This window comes from Actinia tenebrosa, unplaced genomic scaffold (genome assembly GCF_029948245.1).
Source record: "Actinia tenebrosa isolate PJP-AT-01 unplaced genomic scaffold, QUT_ActTen_1.0 PGA_scaffold17__23_contigs__length_9995812, whole genome shotgun sequence".
NCBI classification, from domain to species: Eukaryota; Metazoa; Cnidaria; class Anthozoa; order Actiniaria; family Actiniidae; genus Actinia; species Actinia tenebrosa.
In genome coordinates this window covers 8761413-8775572 of record NW_028292577.1, presented here as the reverse complement: position 1 = coordinate 8775572, position 14160 = coordinate 8761413, and the positions used below count along the sequence as shown (strand labels likewise).

Sequence of the window (14160 nt, the reverse complement as noted above, 5' to 3'; positions counted from 1 at the left end):
TGTAGGAGTCGCAGGGCTGGCCGGAGGCGTGGCTTTGGCGTATCTAATATAATGATCGTCTTTTTGGAAAGCGACAAGAATGACTTTACCACGTATTTGAATCCTCCCATCAAAGCCTGTAAGGTTCGGTTGGTTAGTTGCTCTTTGTACAATTCTTGGTATAATTTAATTAATGGCTTTGTCATCGGAACTTCCGGCACCAAACCAAAAATACCAGATTCCCATTACACCCCAATAACACTGGCTAAGGAGCTAGCAAAGCATGGATATACTCTTACCACAGGATTGCCCCATGAAATGACATTCAAGAAAAATAATGGGAGCGCCAATCTAAAGGACAGTTCATTGGTAGAACTCCTGGGCCTTACTAGTACCACGATAAATAGCGGCAGTACATATGATGTAAAATGGAAAGTCGCATCCTCTTACGAAGTCTATTGCGACTTGGTTCATAGTTACAACAATGGAGAAAAGTCTTCTCTTATGTCCAAGTTTCTACCTAAGGGTAATCCATTTGACCCAGTGGAATACACTCCCATTTCTTTGAGCTATGACTTGTCTAATTTGGTAGAAAGCATAAACATCACCATTAAAGTGGACGGAAAGACGGTGGATTTTAACGGACGTAAGATCAATCTTGTCTTGGAATTCATATAATGGGCCGCGTAGAGGACAAACTTAAAAGGATTTACTATGGGCCCGAAGGTTATTGGAAAGGAGCGTCAGCTATCAAGAAACTCGCGATCGCGGCCAGGGTATCAGATGAAACGGCTAAGAACTGGTTGAAAAAACAAACCCTCTGGCAGGTTTATCTTCCCGTGCCTAAGTACATTCCCAGGCCCAGCTTTACCGTAAATACCCCTAATGAAGTTCATCAGGCGGATTTGCTTTTCTTACCGCACGATAAGGTGAGAAAAAAGACCTATAGGTACGCTTTGACCGTAGTCGATATCGCAAGCAGATACAAAGACGCTGAACCCATAACCAGCAAGGATTCTGGGGAAGTCGCAGAAGCCCTAGGTAGGATTTATAAGCGCGTCTTGAAATGGCCTAAGCTGCTGCAAGTGGATGCGGGGACGGAGTTTATGGGCGTGGTTACCAAGACCCTGAAAGACCACGACACTAAGATTAGAAGAGCTAAAGCAGAGTACCACAGGGGTCAGAGCATCGTCGAAAGATTCAATAAGACCTTGGCCGAGCGTCTCTTTGGGTACCAGTATTGGAAAGAGCTGGAAGATCCCTCCAAACGCAACAGGGAATGGACTCAGAGGCTCCCCCAGGTCGTCGCAGCTTTGAACAACGAGGCGGCCAGGGCTACGGGAATGAAACCCAAGGATGCCATAAAAAAGAAACACGTGGAACACAAGTCCTTCATCAGAAGTTCGAGGGCGGTCTTCCCCCAGGAAAAAAGATTAGGCGATGTCACGGTTCGATATCTCTATGAGTCGGGTGAATTAGAAGGAGGATCCAAAAGAGCTACGGATCCTAATTGGTCTTTGGAAACTTATCAGATCCGAAGTGCGATAGCTAAGAAGGGCCAGCCCATCTTGTATTATCTTCATGATGGTCCCACGCGTGGGTTCGTCAAAGAAGAACTGCTTATCGTGTGATGTCCGAATGCTATCGTATGCACTCCGTCATCACACATCCATCGCTTACCGTCAAATGCAGACAGTGACACCTTCTCCTGCGTGACGTTATGTATCTGATGACCATAGCTGCGCAGGCTGTTCATCTTATGCCGCTGTTCCTTGCGTGTTCGTAATACGTTGAGGTAGGACTCGTGCGTAATGTCCTTCTTAACCACATACTTTTTTACGCCTTTAGCTTTCTTTTCTACGCCGTCTAACTTTAGCACGCTGTACATCTTTGGTTTCAGACCCACGTACTCTTCTATGGGTTTTCCTAACATTTCGTCTTTCATCTTCCCAATTACCTTCTTATTCTTCGCAGAGTAAAGGAAGTGCTCCTTCGGGTAACCGCTGGTGTCGTACTCGTCTATGTCGGGGAGGCAGTCTTTGTAAACGTCTTCCGTTTGCACTTCTAGAATTAGGGAGTCGGTGTCTGTGTACAGGAGGCGACAGCGGTCTCCGTACTTTGGCTTAAGCTTATCGTAGTAGAACTCGTACATAAGCAGCTTCGATAGATCCAGCACCGTAAAGCCTGTGTAAACGGGCTTGTTTAGTAAGAGGTTTGCCCTTTTCATGTGAATCACGTAGAAGTTCAGCATTTCTACGTATCTAACGAAGCCTGGCTGTGACACGTATGCTTCTGCTTCCTCTTTGGTGCTGACTATTTTTACGCTTACGCGCTTGCGGATGTTCTCCATTGTCTTTCCGAACACGCTGTTGTTCATCAGTTTGAAGAGGTTTTTCTCGAAGTCATTTTTCGCTGCGGTACGCTTTTGCGTGTTAAAGTCAATGTAGGGGCGCATCCAGGGTTCCTGCGTGAATTTTAGGACTCTGTGGATCTTCTCTACGCGCATTCCGTGTCGCACGTAGAACTGCAGGTTGCGGTAATGTACCACATACTTCTTCTTATCCATCAGGTTCATAGTTAGTTTCCTGTACGGTTTGTAACCAGGGCACATTTGCTTTTGCAGCGGACTTAGCTGCTTAAATGGTATCTCTATCGCTTCTGGTGCTAAGGGGAACTCATTGTGTTCGTCGTGCAGGCGCTCTGGGTACTCCAGATCCACTTCTAAGACGTAACCCTTGTCTTCCTCCTTTCCTACCTGCATGTAGAAGTCTATCGGCTTCACTGGATCCCATTCGAAGTCTCTCACAGGTAGGTACTGTGACATTGCCCAACCATAAAGGTTATTCGCATCCAGGTAGTAAATGTATGTGGTTGGTTTCTCTGGGTCGTGCTCTACTAAGGGGTTGTTTGCGCGGGCGTAACGTCGGCTGGGTCCGCATACGCCGCCACGAATACCGTCTTCCATAAACCGATACATGTCGTACTCCGTTAGGAGATCCAACTGCGCATTTGTCTTCTTTAACAAAGCACTCCAGCTGAGCCCAGGAGCCGTGTAGAAATTAGCGGGATCCAATCCGTAATATTCCATAGCCATCTTTCTGAAGCTTTGGAAAACATCTGCAAGCAGCACTACGTCAGACCTTAGGTAGATGTCGTGGTAGTCACCCATGTTCTCACAGGAGTACTTTTCCCACACGTCTAACGCATGCTGGTACTCCTCATCCTTTATACCAGACTCGTTTAGGGTGCTGTAGAAGCGATCTTTGGGTGGTAGGGGTTCTTTGAATCGATCCCAGGAGTCCATGTATTCGTATGGGTAGACTCCTTTCCTTTCCGCGCCGTATTGACTGGAAATGGGAAAGTTGGTGTTATACTTTACGAGGTTTGCTAAGGAGTCCGCCATAAACTGCTGCGAATCTAAGAACTTTAGCTTACCCACAGTTACGGACATGTAGCGCTCTTTGTTGTTGGGTATGCATTTGACGTCGGAGCCGTCTGTTCCTTGTAGTAGCAAATGGGAGTCGTAACCGCGGAGGTTGTGAAAGAACACCGGAATCTCCATGTCTGGATTTACTTTGAAGTTTATATTGCATTTCCAATGAGCCGCTCCTCTGTATTTACCCGTGATGTGGCAGTGATCCCTAACCTTATCCACATAGAAATCCTCAACAAATGCTTTGTGGCAGTGAATGCAGTGCGTGGAGGGCTTTCCCGGCTTCTCACCTTTCTTAGCATACTTCCCGCATTTAAAATGAGCTTCTCCTAGATACTTTCCATCTTCATCCCACGCTTTCTTGGCTCGTCTTCCAAACTGAAGAAGCGTATGTTGGCAAATGTGGCATTTTTTTGCCTTGTTAAAAGCCTCCTGGTTCTCTTTGGTAAATTCCATCTTCTTTGGACGTCTTAATTGTTCTCTAATCTCCCCCTCCTCTTCTCGCAATGCTTCTAGAAACTCATTAGCTGCGTTCTTACCTCGGTAAATCACAGGAGGGTTTGCTTTACCGTCTGATCTGACTACTATGTAACCAAAGGAGCAGATCTCGTGTAATCCTACCTTATTCGTGGCGCCACGTTTCTGCTCTTCCTTAGTTATCAACGCTTCGAAGTCTGCATATATCACGTAAGGCACTTGCATCTGCTTTTGATGGTCTGCGTATGAAAGCTCTTTGTTGGTGGGCATCTGGATCCGTTGCGCCACTTCTTCGACTCCGCGGCAGATCTCATCGTGTTTCTTTAGGGTATTTAAGGATGTAAATGACAGCAAGCAGCAGTCGCAGAAGTACTTTTTACCTTTGTGCTTAGTATGTCTGTAGAATAGTCTGCTAATGTGTTTAACCCATGAGTAGTGTCCGCCGTGGTAGAATAAATGTACGCGCTCTCCTTTACTTTTTGACAGAACTAACGGTACTATCGTCTGCTCTCTGACTCCGTAAACGTTAATTGCTAGATCGTTTATTTCCTCAAATATGGGGATGTCTATCAACTGCATGGGAAATTCCACACCATCCCACTCTAAATCATCTGTGGGATACTTACTTGTCCTACAGGGATCCTTCTCTGCTGGATACAGTGCAGACCTGATTGCCCACATAAAGCATCGATTGTCTTCATTCTTCACGTTTACAATAGCCTTCTTCCTTTCTACCCACGTTGGTAGCGGTACGTAACTCCCCCCTCGTATGGGTACGTACCTGGCTATACTTATCTCTATTCCTTCAACCTCCTCTACTGTCCAACCCGATCCTTCTTTCGTGTAGTTAGACAGCGACTCCATTATTGCTTCTAAGGCTTCACTGAGTGACCTATCCAGATTCGTGGATTCTAATATCACTAACGACTTTGATCGCAACATTGCTGTCGTCATTACCTCGTCTTTTGACAAACTTACTTCTACCATTATGCTCGCTTTCAGGGCTCCTAATTCTTCTATACCTTTTCGGAGAGTCCTTTTAACCTTCCTTTCTGACTGACGCCAAAACTGTCTAACGTCAATCTCACCGTTACCGGGTATTGACACCGTGCTGAAGTTGCTTTGGGATTCCATCTATATAATAGGAAATATTTTATACCTAATACCAAGCACTTTTTAAGTCGTCGTAGTCGTACTCACAGTCCTGACAATGCCAAAACAATTTAACCTTAGTCTCAAACTTCTTACCACATCCACAATCATAACTGCTCATACACTTCGTCTTCATTTTCAAATGCTTTTTCAAATCCGCTTCTTTCTTAAAAGTTCTCTTACATTCTTCGCACTCCATATATAGACTAACATATTTGCGCTGTTGCCCCCAACCACACTTGGAGTGGGTTGTTTCCGTAGGTGGATTTTTGACACGGGTCTTGCCCGTGTTGAGATTGCGCTGGAACCCCCATTCCCTATACTACTGACCGGGATTGAATTTTACAACTTTCGTTTCATTAATGCAAGTACGTAGTTTCAAAGCAAGATGGAAATCAAACTTCCAATAATGAAATGAATCGTTGAACCTTGTTAGGAACGCATGAGCTGGTTTGACTGTAAATCAGTGAGCTGTGTTAGATAATCAAGTAAGAGAATTTCTAGGCTCAATATTAAGATGGAAAATAATTCAGTGTAAATCTAATAATTAAACTAGTTAAAACTGAAACGTGTGTATAAAAGTAAAGTAGATATACAGATGTTCGTATCATGAGACTTTAAGGGATAAGCTAGAAATAGTACACTATTAAACGAGGGATGAAAAGTGTGTGACCAAGGGGTGGAAAGGAGCTATTCTATGCAGATATCTATACAGCTAATGCTCAAGCTGATTAATACGTGTCATGAGAGAGAAAATGAATGTTTTTACAGACTAACAAAGTGAGACATCAGTCTCCAAATTACTTCTCTTATGGAAACGGATTTACTGTGGTCACGGCTCTATGAAATACTACTAATTAGTACTAATTTTTATTCACAGGTTTAGTGCGTGCACTCTAACCATCACGCGCAAGTTTAGATATTGGTATGCATTGAATTTACAAGCGAACCTCTTAGCTCCTCCATTAGCATTTGTACCTCTGGTTGCGCCCCACACAATTTTCTAACCCTTTGCTCAGTTATTTTAGGATTATTCTTGAGAGTTTTATGTTAGAAATGTTCCTTGTAATCTTTTCTATACATTTACGATATATTCATATATAAGCATTAGTTTCAACTATGCTTGATTCTGGCATGGTCATGGATTATGTTACGAAATGTAGTGCTACGAAATGCAGTCTTATTACGATCTCTCAAAACAGGCTGTATAGAAAGTTTGTTTGCTCTCCAGTAAATTTCACCCATTGGAATCAAAATGTTCATTCATTTGACCTCAGTGAATTAATCACAACGTGATTACTGAGCTGCAAAAAATATTCGTCTCTTGTCTCTTATAACGTGTTTCACGGATCATCGGGTTAACCATTTATCAGTCTGAAAACACTCAGCTAACATCAACTGCTTAGTAAGTAGGCTCTCCCTTCTTCGCTCCGAGTGCCATTAAGGAGTGCCGATCGATCGCGATAAACAAATGAAGACCTGTACGATATTTTGTTTCCTTTTACTAGGAGTTTGGACGACAATTCCGACAATGGTCATGACATGGTTGGCTGTCGAAGACATTCTGTGCGGGGTCCTTTTGCCGTCAACCGTTATTCTCATTTCTTTCTCATTTGCAGATATGTTAAGCAAATGCCTCAGTCCTTCAATCGTGAGGAGAATATCTTTTACTTCTTCGTTTGTTTTCCTCACTGCATTATTGAGTGGATCGGTTGTTCTGATAGTGGCTGTTGATGATGTTCGTGTCAGAATCGCTGGAGTTGGGCTTCTTGGTCTTTCTAATGGTTATAATAGAATCACCTCCGTGAGGATGCTTGCCTATTACGAAAAAGCGGAACTTCTCGCTTCTGCCTATCAATATGGTATCAACTTTTCGACATTTTTGACGTCAATTGGATACTTGGGTACGTATATGTCGGTCTAAATCTCAGGCCCAAAATTCATTGCATTTTATTGATAAAAATTTTAGAGTCATTTGTCCTGCACGATTGACGGTCCGTCATGTAGAAAATTAAATCAGTTTTTACCCAGACTTGCTGCAATTGTTTTCCTTTGCCACCGACTCGGATTCAAATAGTGCACTTTCCGAGGGCAATGGCGCGAAGGAAGCGAGTAGTGCCGGAGAGAATCTCTCCTCCCGCCCTGAAAAAGAGAATAGCAGCCTCGCTCAACTTCTTGTTTCCTTCGCGCCAAGTCTATATTTACTCCAAAGCGGATGTCTGACTGAAATTAATGTCAATCACGGCTGTAGATCAGAAAAGAGCTTAGAAAAAAAGACATGAAACAATTTTGATTCTATTGCATAATAGTTTGAAATGGGGAAAGACTGAAAGATTTCGCTCCTTGGGAAACCAGGGGTCATTTTTTCATAATACCAAAATATTGTCACCACTAATCGTCAGCGCAAAGGACAGTATAGTGGCGCAGCTTAAAGGGGTCGAACTGAACCGGAATGAGAAAGGGCCTCTAGCAGCCGCAAGTCTATGTATAAGTAGGGACTGGGGAATTACTTCACTTTATATTATAAGCAATTTATCCATTTTTATTGATTTTTTTCCTCCAAATTGCAGGATTAACAACCTGGCTGCGTGTTAACCCACGTATCGCTATAGCTTTTTGCATCCCGATATCTTTCTTCCCGCTTGTTGTTTACGCTTTGTTAGACAAAACTCCCTTGAAAGATCACCACCTTAGTACAAGCCAATACCAACCCTTAGAAGTAGATTCGACTGTTGAACATTCCTACAAGCCTACAGCAACTTCAACATCATTCTTAACACAAAAACTAGAATTTCTGTTCAAAGTATTTCCCTTCGCCTCGTACACCTTTTTTTCCAATTTTTGCATACATTTGTCAATGGTCGCTGTCCTGACAACCCTCACGTTCCCCTCTTCGCCATTTCAGCCTCGTGACCACTTTTTGTACTACAGGCTCTCGAGTGATACTGGAATTTGGGCGGGCGGTGCAAGTCTTCTAGTTTCGTATTTATGCCCAGAATGGATCAATGTCTTAAGAATCCGTAAGATATGGCTTCTAGTTTTGCTGAATGTTAGCCATTTCCTTTTCTTCATTTTCGCATCATGGTTTCGTTTCCTCCCTAGCGTCATACCTGTGTTGGTGTTATGTTTTACCCAGGGTGTTGTATACGGGTTATCTCTGATTTATTCTTTGATGGATGCAGCGATGTTATTTCCTTGTCCAAAGGATAATGGCACAGCAATGGGTATTGTGGAGTTTGGGCTTTCACTGGGTCGATTTGCTGCAGGAATTCTGGGAATCGTCACGTAAAAACATCTGAGAGAGCACTGCACTTATAACTTATTGCTGGGTCACTTCTGTTTGGCAAGACACAAAGTATGCTGAATGGAGCACAAACTACCAAATTGCAGAAACACCACTGAGTTACTTACATATGTAACTAGACTCAATACTGTAGATGGCCTGCCTTGAATTTAAAGACTTTTTAAAAAAGAAACTGAAATAAACCATCCTTGTTTTAAAATAACACTTATTAGTCAAATCCAACTAGCGGTCTATCATCAATGCTGCATTCTGATTGGATGAGCTACTCGGCTAGCGTATAAGTTATAGCCTACGTAGCGAAAAGTGCTGCCTCTGGAAGCCAAAAGATTGAATTTAACTTTAATTCAAGACTTATTTGCATCTAAATATTTGACTGACTAGTAAGATTTGTCTAAAACAATTAATGCTCTCGCCCTCATGGCCTATGAGTCATTTGCCCATTCAGCCTTCGGCCTCATAAGCCAGTCATTAGGAGGACTAATTGCTAAGTAACCAGTGGCTAACAATCCTGTGGCCCTCACTCCTCACTTCATTCAGGAACTACTCGTTATTCGAAATGTAATTTTATTTGCCCAGAGTTCAATCGCGTAACCGAGGATGGGAGGTCATTTGCAGTATCTGCCTTTCAACTTTGGAACACTCTTCCAGTTGATATTATTAAGTCTAAACCTAGTGTTTATAGTTTTAAGTCAGACCTTCATGATTACTATTTTAATGAACAGAATTCTATAAATCATTTTAGTCCTTATTGAATTATATTATTTGTTATTACAGTAATTTATTTACACCTGATTGCGGGAACGTTGTCATGGGGAGGGGGGTTGGTGGTTTGGTGGAGGGGGGGGGGGGGGGGGGGGGGGGAATGAATTGAGAGACAAAAGAAAGAGTTAGTGATCCTTTTTGTTTATTTTGACTTATTTCTATCCCGCTGGACCGCGGATGCCCTTTTTTGTGTGACAACCTTCCTGCAATTAGGTGTATATGGGATTGGAGTTTTCTTTTCTATTTTGTATATTTATCTACAGTTTTATAGTTTTATAGTTTTATAGCCTTATAGTTTTATAGTTTTATAGTTTTATAGTTTTATAGTTTTATAGTTTTATAGTTTTATAGTTTATAGTTTTATAGTTTATAGTTTTATAGTTTTATAGTTTTATAGTTTTATAGTTTTATAGTTTTATAGTTTTATAGTTTTATAGTTTTATAGTTTTATAGTTTTATAGTTTTATAGTTTTATAGTTTTATAGTTTTATAGTTTTATAGTTTTATAGTTTTATAGTTTTATAGTTTTATAGTTTTATAGTTTTATAGTTTTTATAGTTTTATAGTTTTATAGTTTTATAGTTTTATATTATAGTTTTATAGTTTTATAGTTTTATAGTTTTATAGTTTTATAGTTTTATAGTTTTATAGTTTTATAGTTTTATAGTTTTATAGTTTTATAGTTTTATAGTTTTATAGTTTTATAGTTTTATAGTTTTATAGTTTTATAGTTTTATAGTTTTATAGTTTTATAGTTTATAGTTTTATAGTTTTATAGTTTTCTAGTTTTATAGTTTTATAGTTTTATAGTTTTATAGTTTTATAGTTTTATAGTTTTATAGTTTTATAGTTTTATAGTTTTATAGTTTTATAGTTTTATAGTTTTATAGTTTTATAGTTTTATAGTTTTATAGTTTTATAGTTTTATAGTTTTATAGTTTTATAGTTTTATAGTTTTATAGTTTTATAGTTTTATAGTTTTATAGTTTATGTTTTATAGTTTTATAGTTTATGTTTTATAGTTTTATAGTTTTATATTGTAATGCAGTTTAATGCTTAAGGCGAGGGCCACTAGTTTATTAGTGTAATCACTTTTTCGTGTTACCCTCTTTAAATAAAGTCTTTACTTACTCACTTCCATGATAGAGGTAGGAAAACCGGAGAACCTGGAGAAAATCCCTCAAAGCACAGTAGAGAATCAACAAGCAACCTTATTCACATACAATGGTGAGTCTGGGGATTAAACCAACTACACAGCGCCTGAAAAAAGTTAACTACTTAAATAATACAAAGTGTAAATAAATGTTGGACGTAAATATAGGCTGTTTGTGGCCTCGAAGCGTGCTCGTCGCAGTAAAGCGAGAATCAATTTCTACACTTTGATATTTCATAAGTCTTCAATGAAATGCGGCACGAACAGCTACAGCGGACATCCGTGGGGCCGTCACTAGGTGTCCGTGATAACGAACTATTTGTCAGTGTTTTTGCAGGGGAATTTGCTAATCCTGTCCGTAATAGTGAGGTGTCCATAATATCGGAGTGTCCGCAAGGCAATAGTTATATATAAAAGCAAGAGAAAATGAACTAAGACAAGGAATTTCCCCTATATAGCCTTGTAACCATCATGTGCACAGTTTGATGCTATTTTTAAACCATTTGTTTTTCTGCACGCGCATTTACTGCGCGCGCTCTACGCTTGCGCTTTTTGGGTTTTTCCGTTATTTCGACTCTGCCCTGAAGATGAATGTGCACGTCGAAAGCTTGGCAAATACGACAGGAAATTGATGTAGTAATTTGTTCAACTTTCTGGAGTATTTTTTACATTTATTTTGACCTAGATCGTCATCTTGAGGGCAGATTTGAACATTATATTTGAACATAAGAAAAGCACAAGAAAGCGTTAGCAAACAGCGTAGAGCGTGCGCGTACTATGCGCGTGCAGAAAATCAAACGATCAAATAAATGATATCATTGGATGATATTTTTAGGATAGATTCTAAAAATAGCATCAAAGTGTGCACTCGATGGGGCAAGGGGATTCCTTCTCGTAGTTCATATTCTCTTGATAAAAGGCTATATATTTCGACCCATTTTAACTGGAATATAAAGAAGCTCATCTGGAAACGTTCTCCGTGTACTCGTCTCGACCACGAGTGACTTGGGTTAGGCACCAAATGCCAACCTCGTCTCCAGGGCCATCTCACGTCAAATGCATTGCGAAAGTGGAGAACCGCATATGAAATTTCCTCTACGGCAATAACGAAAAAATAATGAATGTAGTAGAAAATACTTGAGCGCGATAACAGTTTGGTGTCAACATCATTCAATACTGTATCTGTGATGTCTATGTCGTAATATTTATTTATAATTGAGCTTTGGAAAAGTGGTAATTTAGCAGCAGTAAGGGGGACACGCGGTTTCCCCAGGAACCCATGTCGTTTTTACGGGAATTACCCGCGTTTACGCCTATAGGAAACTTTTTTACGGCACGGGAATAACCCGTGTGAAGTAGGTGCGTTACGCTGTTACCTCGCGCTAAGTCCCTTACTGCTGCTATGTTAGGAATATTTGTCTTATATATGCATGAATGTAAAAAGTTCACCAATGACTTCTGTATAATTTGCCTAAGATCCAAAGTTAACATACCCAAGCCCAAGGGTTTCTGGTGTTGTGGTAAGAAAATGCAAATAGAAGACGACACGTCAGCACAGTGTTACGAATGTGGTAAGAATATTCGTAATGCCGTACCAAATGCTACCAGAGAGCAGTATTACGCCAATGGAGGTCGTAAGAAAACACCTTATAAGAGAATAAAATACTTTAGGGACTGAATGAGTCATATCCAAGGCAAGGTTATCGACCGGTATATTTAAACAACGAAGTAAGAAAGAAAATCATAGACCATTTAGAAGAGCCAACCCCGCAAAGTCTACGGGAAGCGTTGAAAAAATTAAAACTAGGGAAATATTACAAAGCTATTCCCTATCTTTTGTCTGAAATTACCGGTAAGTCTATTCCCGAGGTTTCTGATATGAGCAGAGCCGAGTGGATGTTTTGTCGGCTGGATAAGGATATTCCTTATTACCCTGACGTAATTTACGAAATATTTTACAAAATAAACCCCAACCACCCCCTCTTGGGATGGATTCCGAGAAAATAAAAATGCAAAACTGGCGTTGCCAGAAACCCCACTGGGGAATGCATCGCGCAGAACACCAAGCTATCCCCAGTGGGGTTTTTTGCATTTTGAGCTTACGGGGCTTATTTCATCCCGCGCCAGAGGCCCTCTAGTACATACACATATATCTTTCTTACGACCCACCAGAGGGTGAACTCCGGACAGCGTCCCGAGACACCCCCTGACTTTTCCAATCGCGAAACCCCCCATCGCGGGGTTGAATCGCACTTTCCACCCCTCCCCCCACGGTTGCTGTGAGTGGGGGAGGCTTTTTTTTTCACTCACGGCAACCGGTCCAAATGCGTCTACAGCGAGGCTTGAACTCGGGACTTTAGGCCTCCCCAGCTCCAAAGTCCCACGATCACAAGCGAACGCCAGACACATCTGGACGCTTATGTATGTGAAAAATATTATATTTAATCTGCATAATTTCTAGACTGACGTTCGATATGTAAATAGAATCCTGTCACGCTTTTTTCAAAGCAGATGTTTACTGAGCAAGCTTTCTTTGAAGCTCTTCTTTTGCCTCCTGGTAGATCTTTTTGCGAGATTCCTCGGAAAGATCTTTTACGACTGTTTTTTTATTCCTTATGTCCGTCTTTAATTTCTCATACTTTTCCTCTTCGGCCAGAATGAGCGAGAATTCTACGTCGTCTATCTTTCTGTCACGCAAAGCCTTTGAGACAAGATCGGTAATAGTATTTACTTTAGCCCTTGACAGAGCTATTGTCGTGTCGTGCTTGGATATTTTGCTTGACAACTGTTTCATAATGCCCGTAGCAACAGCCGAAATAATACCACAGGCTGCCCCAACGCCGGCCAAAGGAACTCCAACAATTATTCCCGGTCCAGTAAGCGAAGTAGCAACGCCAGAGCCCGTTAACACAACAGAAATGGATCCTGGAGTTATTGCAATCTTATGTAGCGTACTCCGGGCTCTGACGTACTTTTTTCGGACTTTTTCGTAGTGTTGTGTTTGCCCTTCCAAGTAAGCCAGGATTAAGTTTGCTTTGTTAAGTCTGAAGTTTTCGGCATCCGTTATTGGTGCCGTAGTGTGATAATTGGGAACATCTGGGTACAACTGAGGTGCTGATGGTATAACATCCATTATATATACTAATGTACGACGCTTTTGGGAATGATATTGAGGAGCAGCCACATCACGACAACCGGGATTACTGGAACTGGAGGGCCTTTAGGAGGATGCTTCCGCATGCAGACCCTAGTAAGTTCGAAAGAAGACCCGATGGGATTTACTTCAACGACTCCAGGATGTACAGCAATGCGGACTTGGAGCCCACGCTGGTGGGGCAAATAGACAATCAGCTGCAGCATTCCACGCCTACGGTACCTGTGCAGCATCCCACGGTAACGCCTAAGCCTAAACCCGTGCAAGGTTGGTCAAAGGAATTATTGCTTGGTACCAGTACTTATCCGATACCCGCAGTTACGTTTAATGAACATCCAAGTTTGAACCTAACGTTGAACATGCGCATTTCTAACAACCATTCCTTTCCGTTAAAGGTGCGGGATATCTTCAAAGACGTACCCATTGTCCACACCACTGCAAAAGAATCTCATGAATGGTTAAGTGGTCCTAACATGCGTTATTGGCCGCAGCAACTAAACTTTGCGGTTTGGTGTGCCACTAGCGGCTGTGGTGTAAGTGCAAACTTGATGAAGAATTCAATATTTATGTTTCATTTTCACTTCACGGTTAGAAGAATACTGCATGAGATGGGCGTTACTGCATTACCAGGAGATGCTGCGTTCTATCCAAGAGATAACAAATACGACGTTCCGGCCTATAACAGGTTTTGTAAGGAGTTCGGTGTTGTAGGGAAGGATTTTAGATGCACTGTCGGTGCTAACAAT

At 41.3% G+C, this 14160-nt stretch overlaps 1 protein-coding gene across 1 annotated transcript; it reads left to right on the top strand.

The window, feature by feature from the left end:
• The first annotated feature begins 6344 nt into the window (after nucleotides 1-6344).
• LOC116293834 (uncharacterized) lies at nucleotides 6345-9053 on the top strand. Its single transcript, XM_031701314.1, has 2 exons — nucleotides 6345-6945; nucleotides 7612-9053. Exons 1-2 carry the CDS (start codon nucleotides 6513-6515, stop codon nucleotides 8328-8330), a joined length of 1152 nt encoding a protein of 383 aa, XP_031557174.1. The 5' UTR covers nucleotides 6345-6512; the 3' UTR covers nucleotides 8331-9053.
• The last annotated feature ends 5107 nt before the right edge of the window (nucleotides 9054-14160 follow it).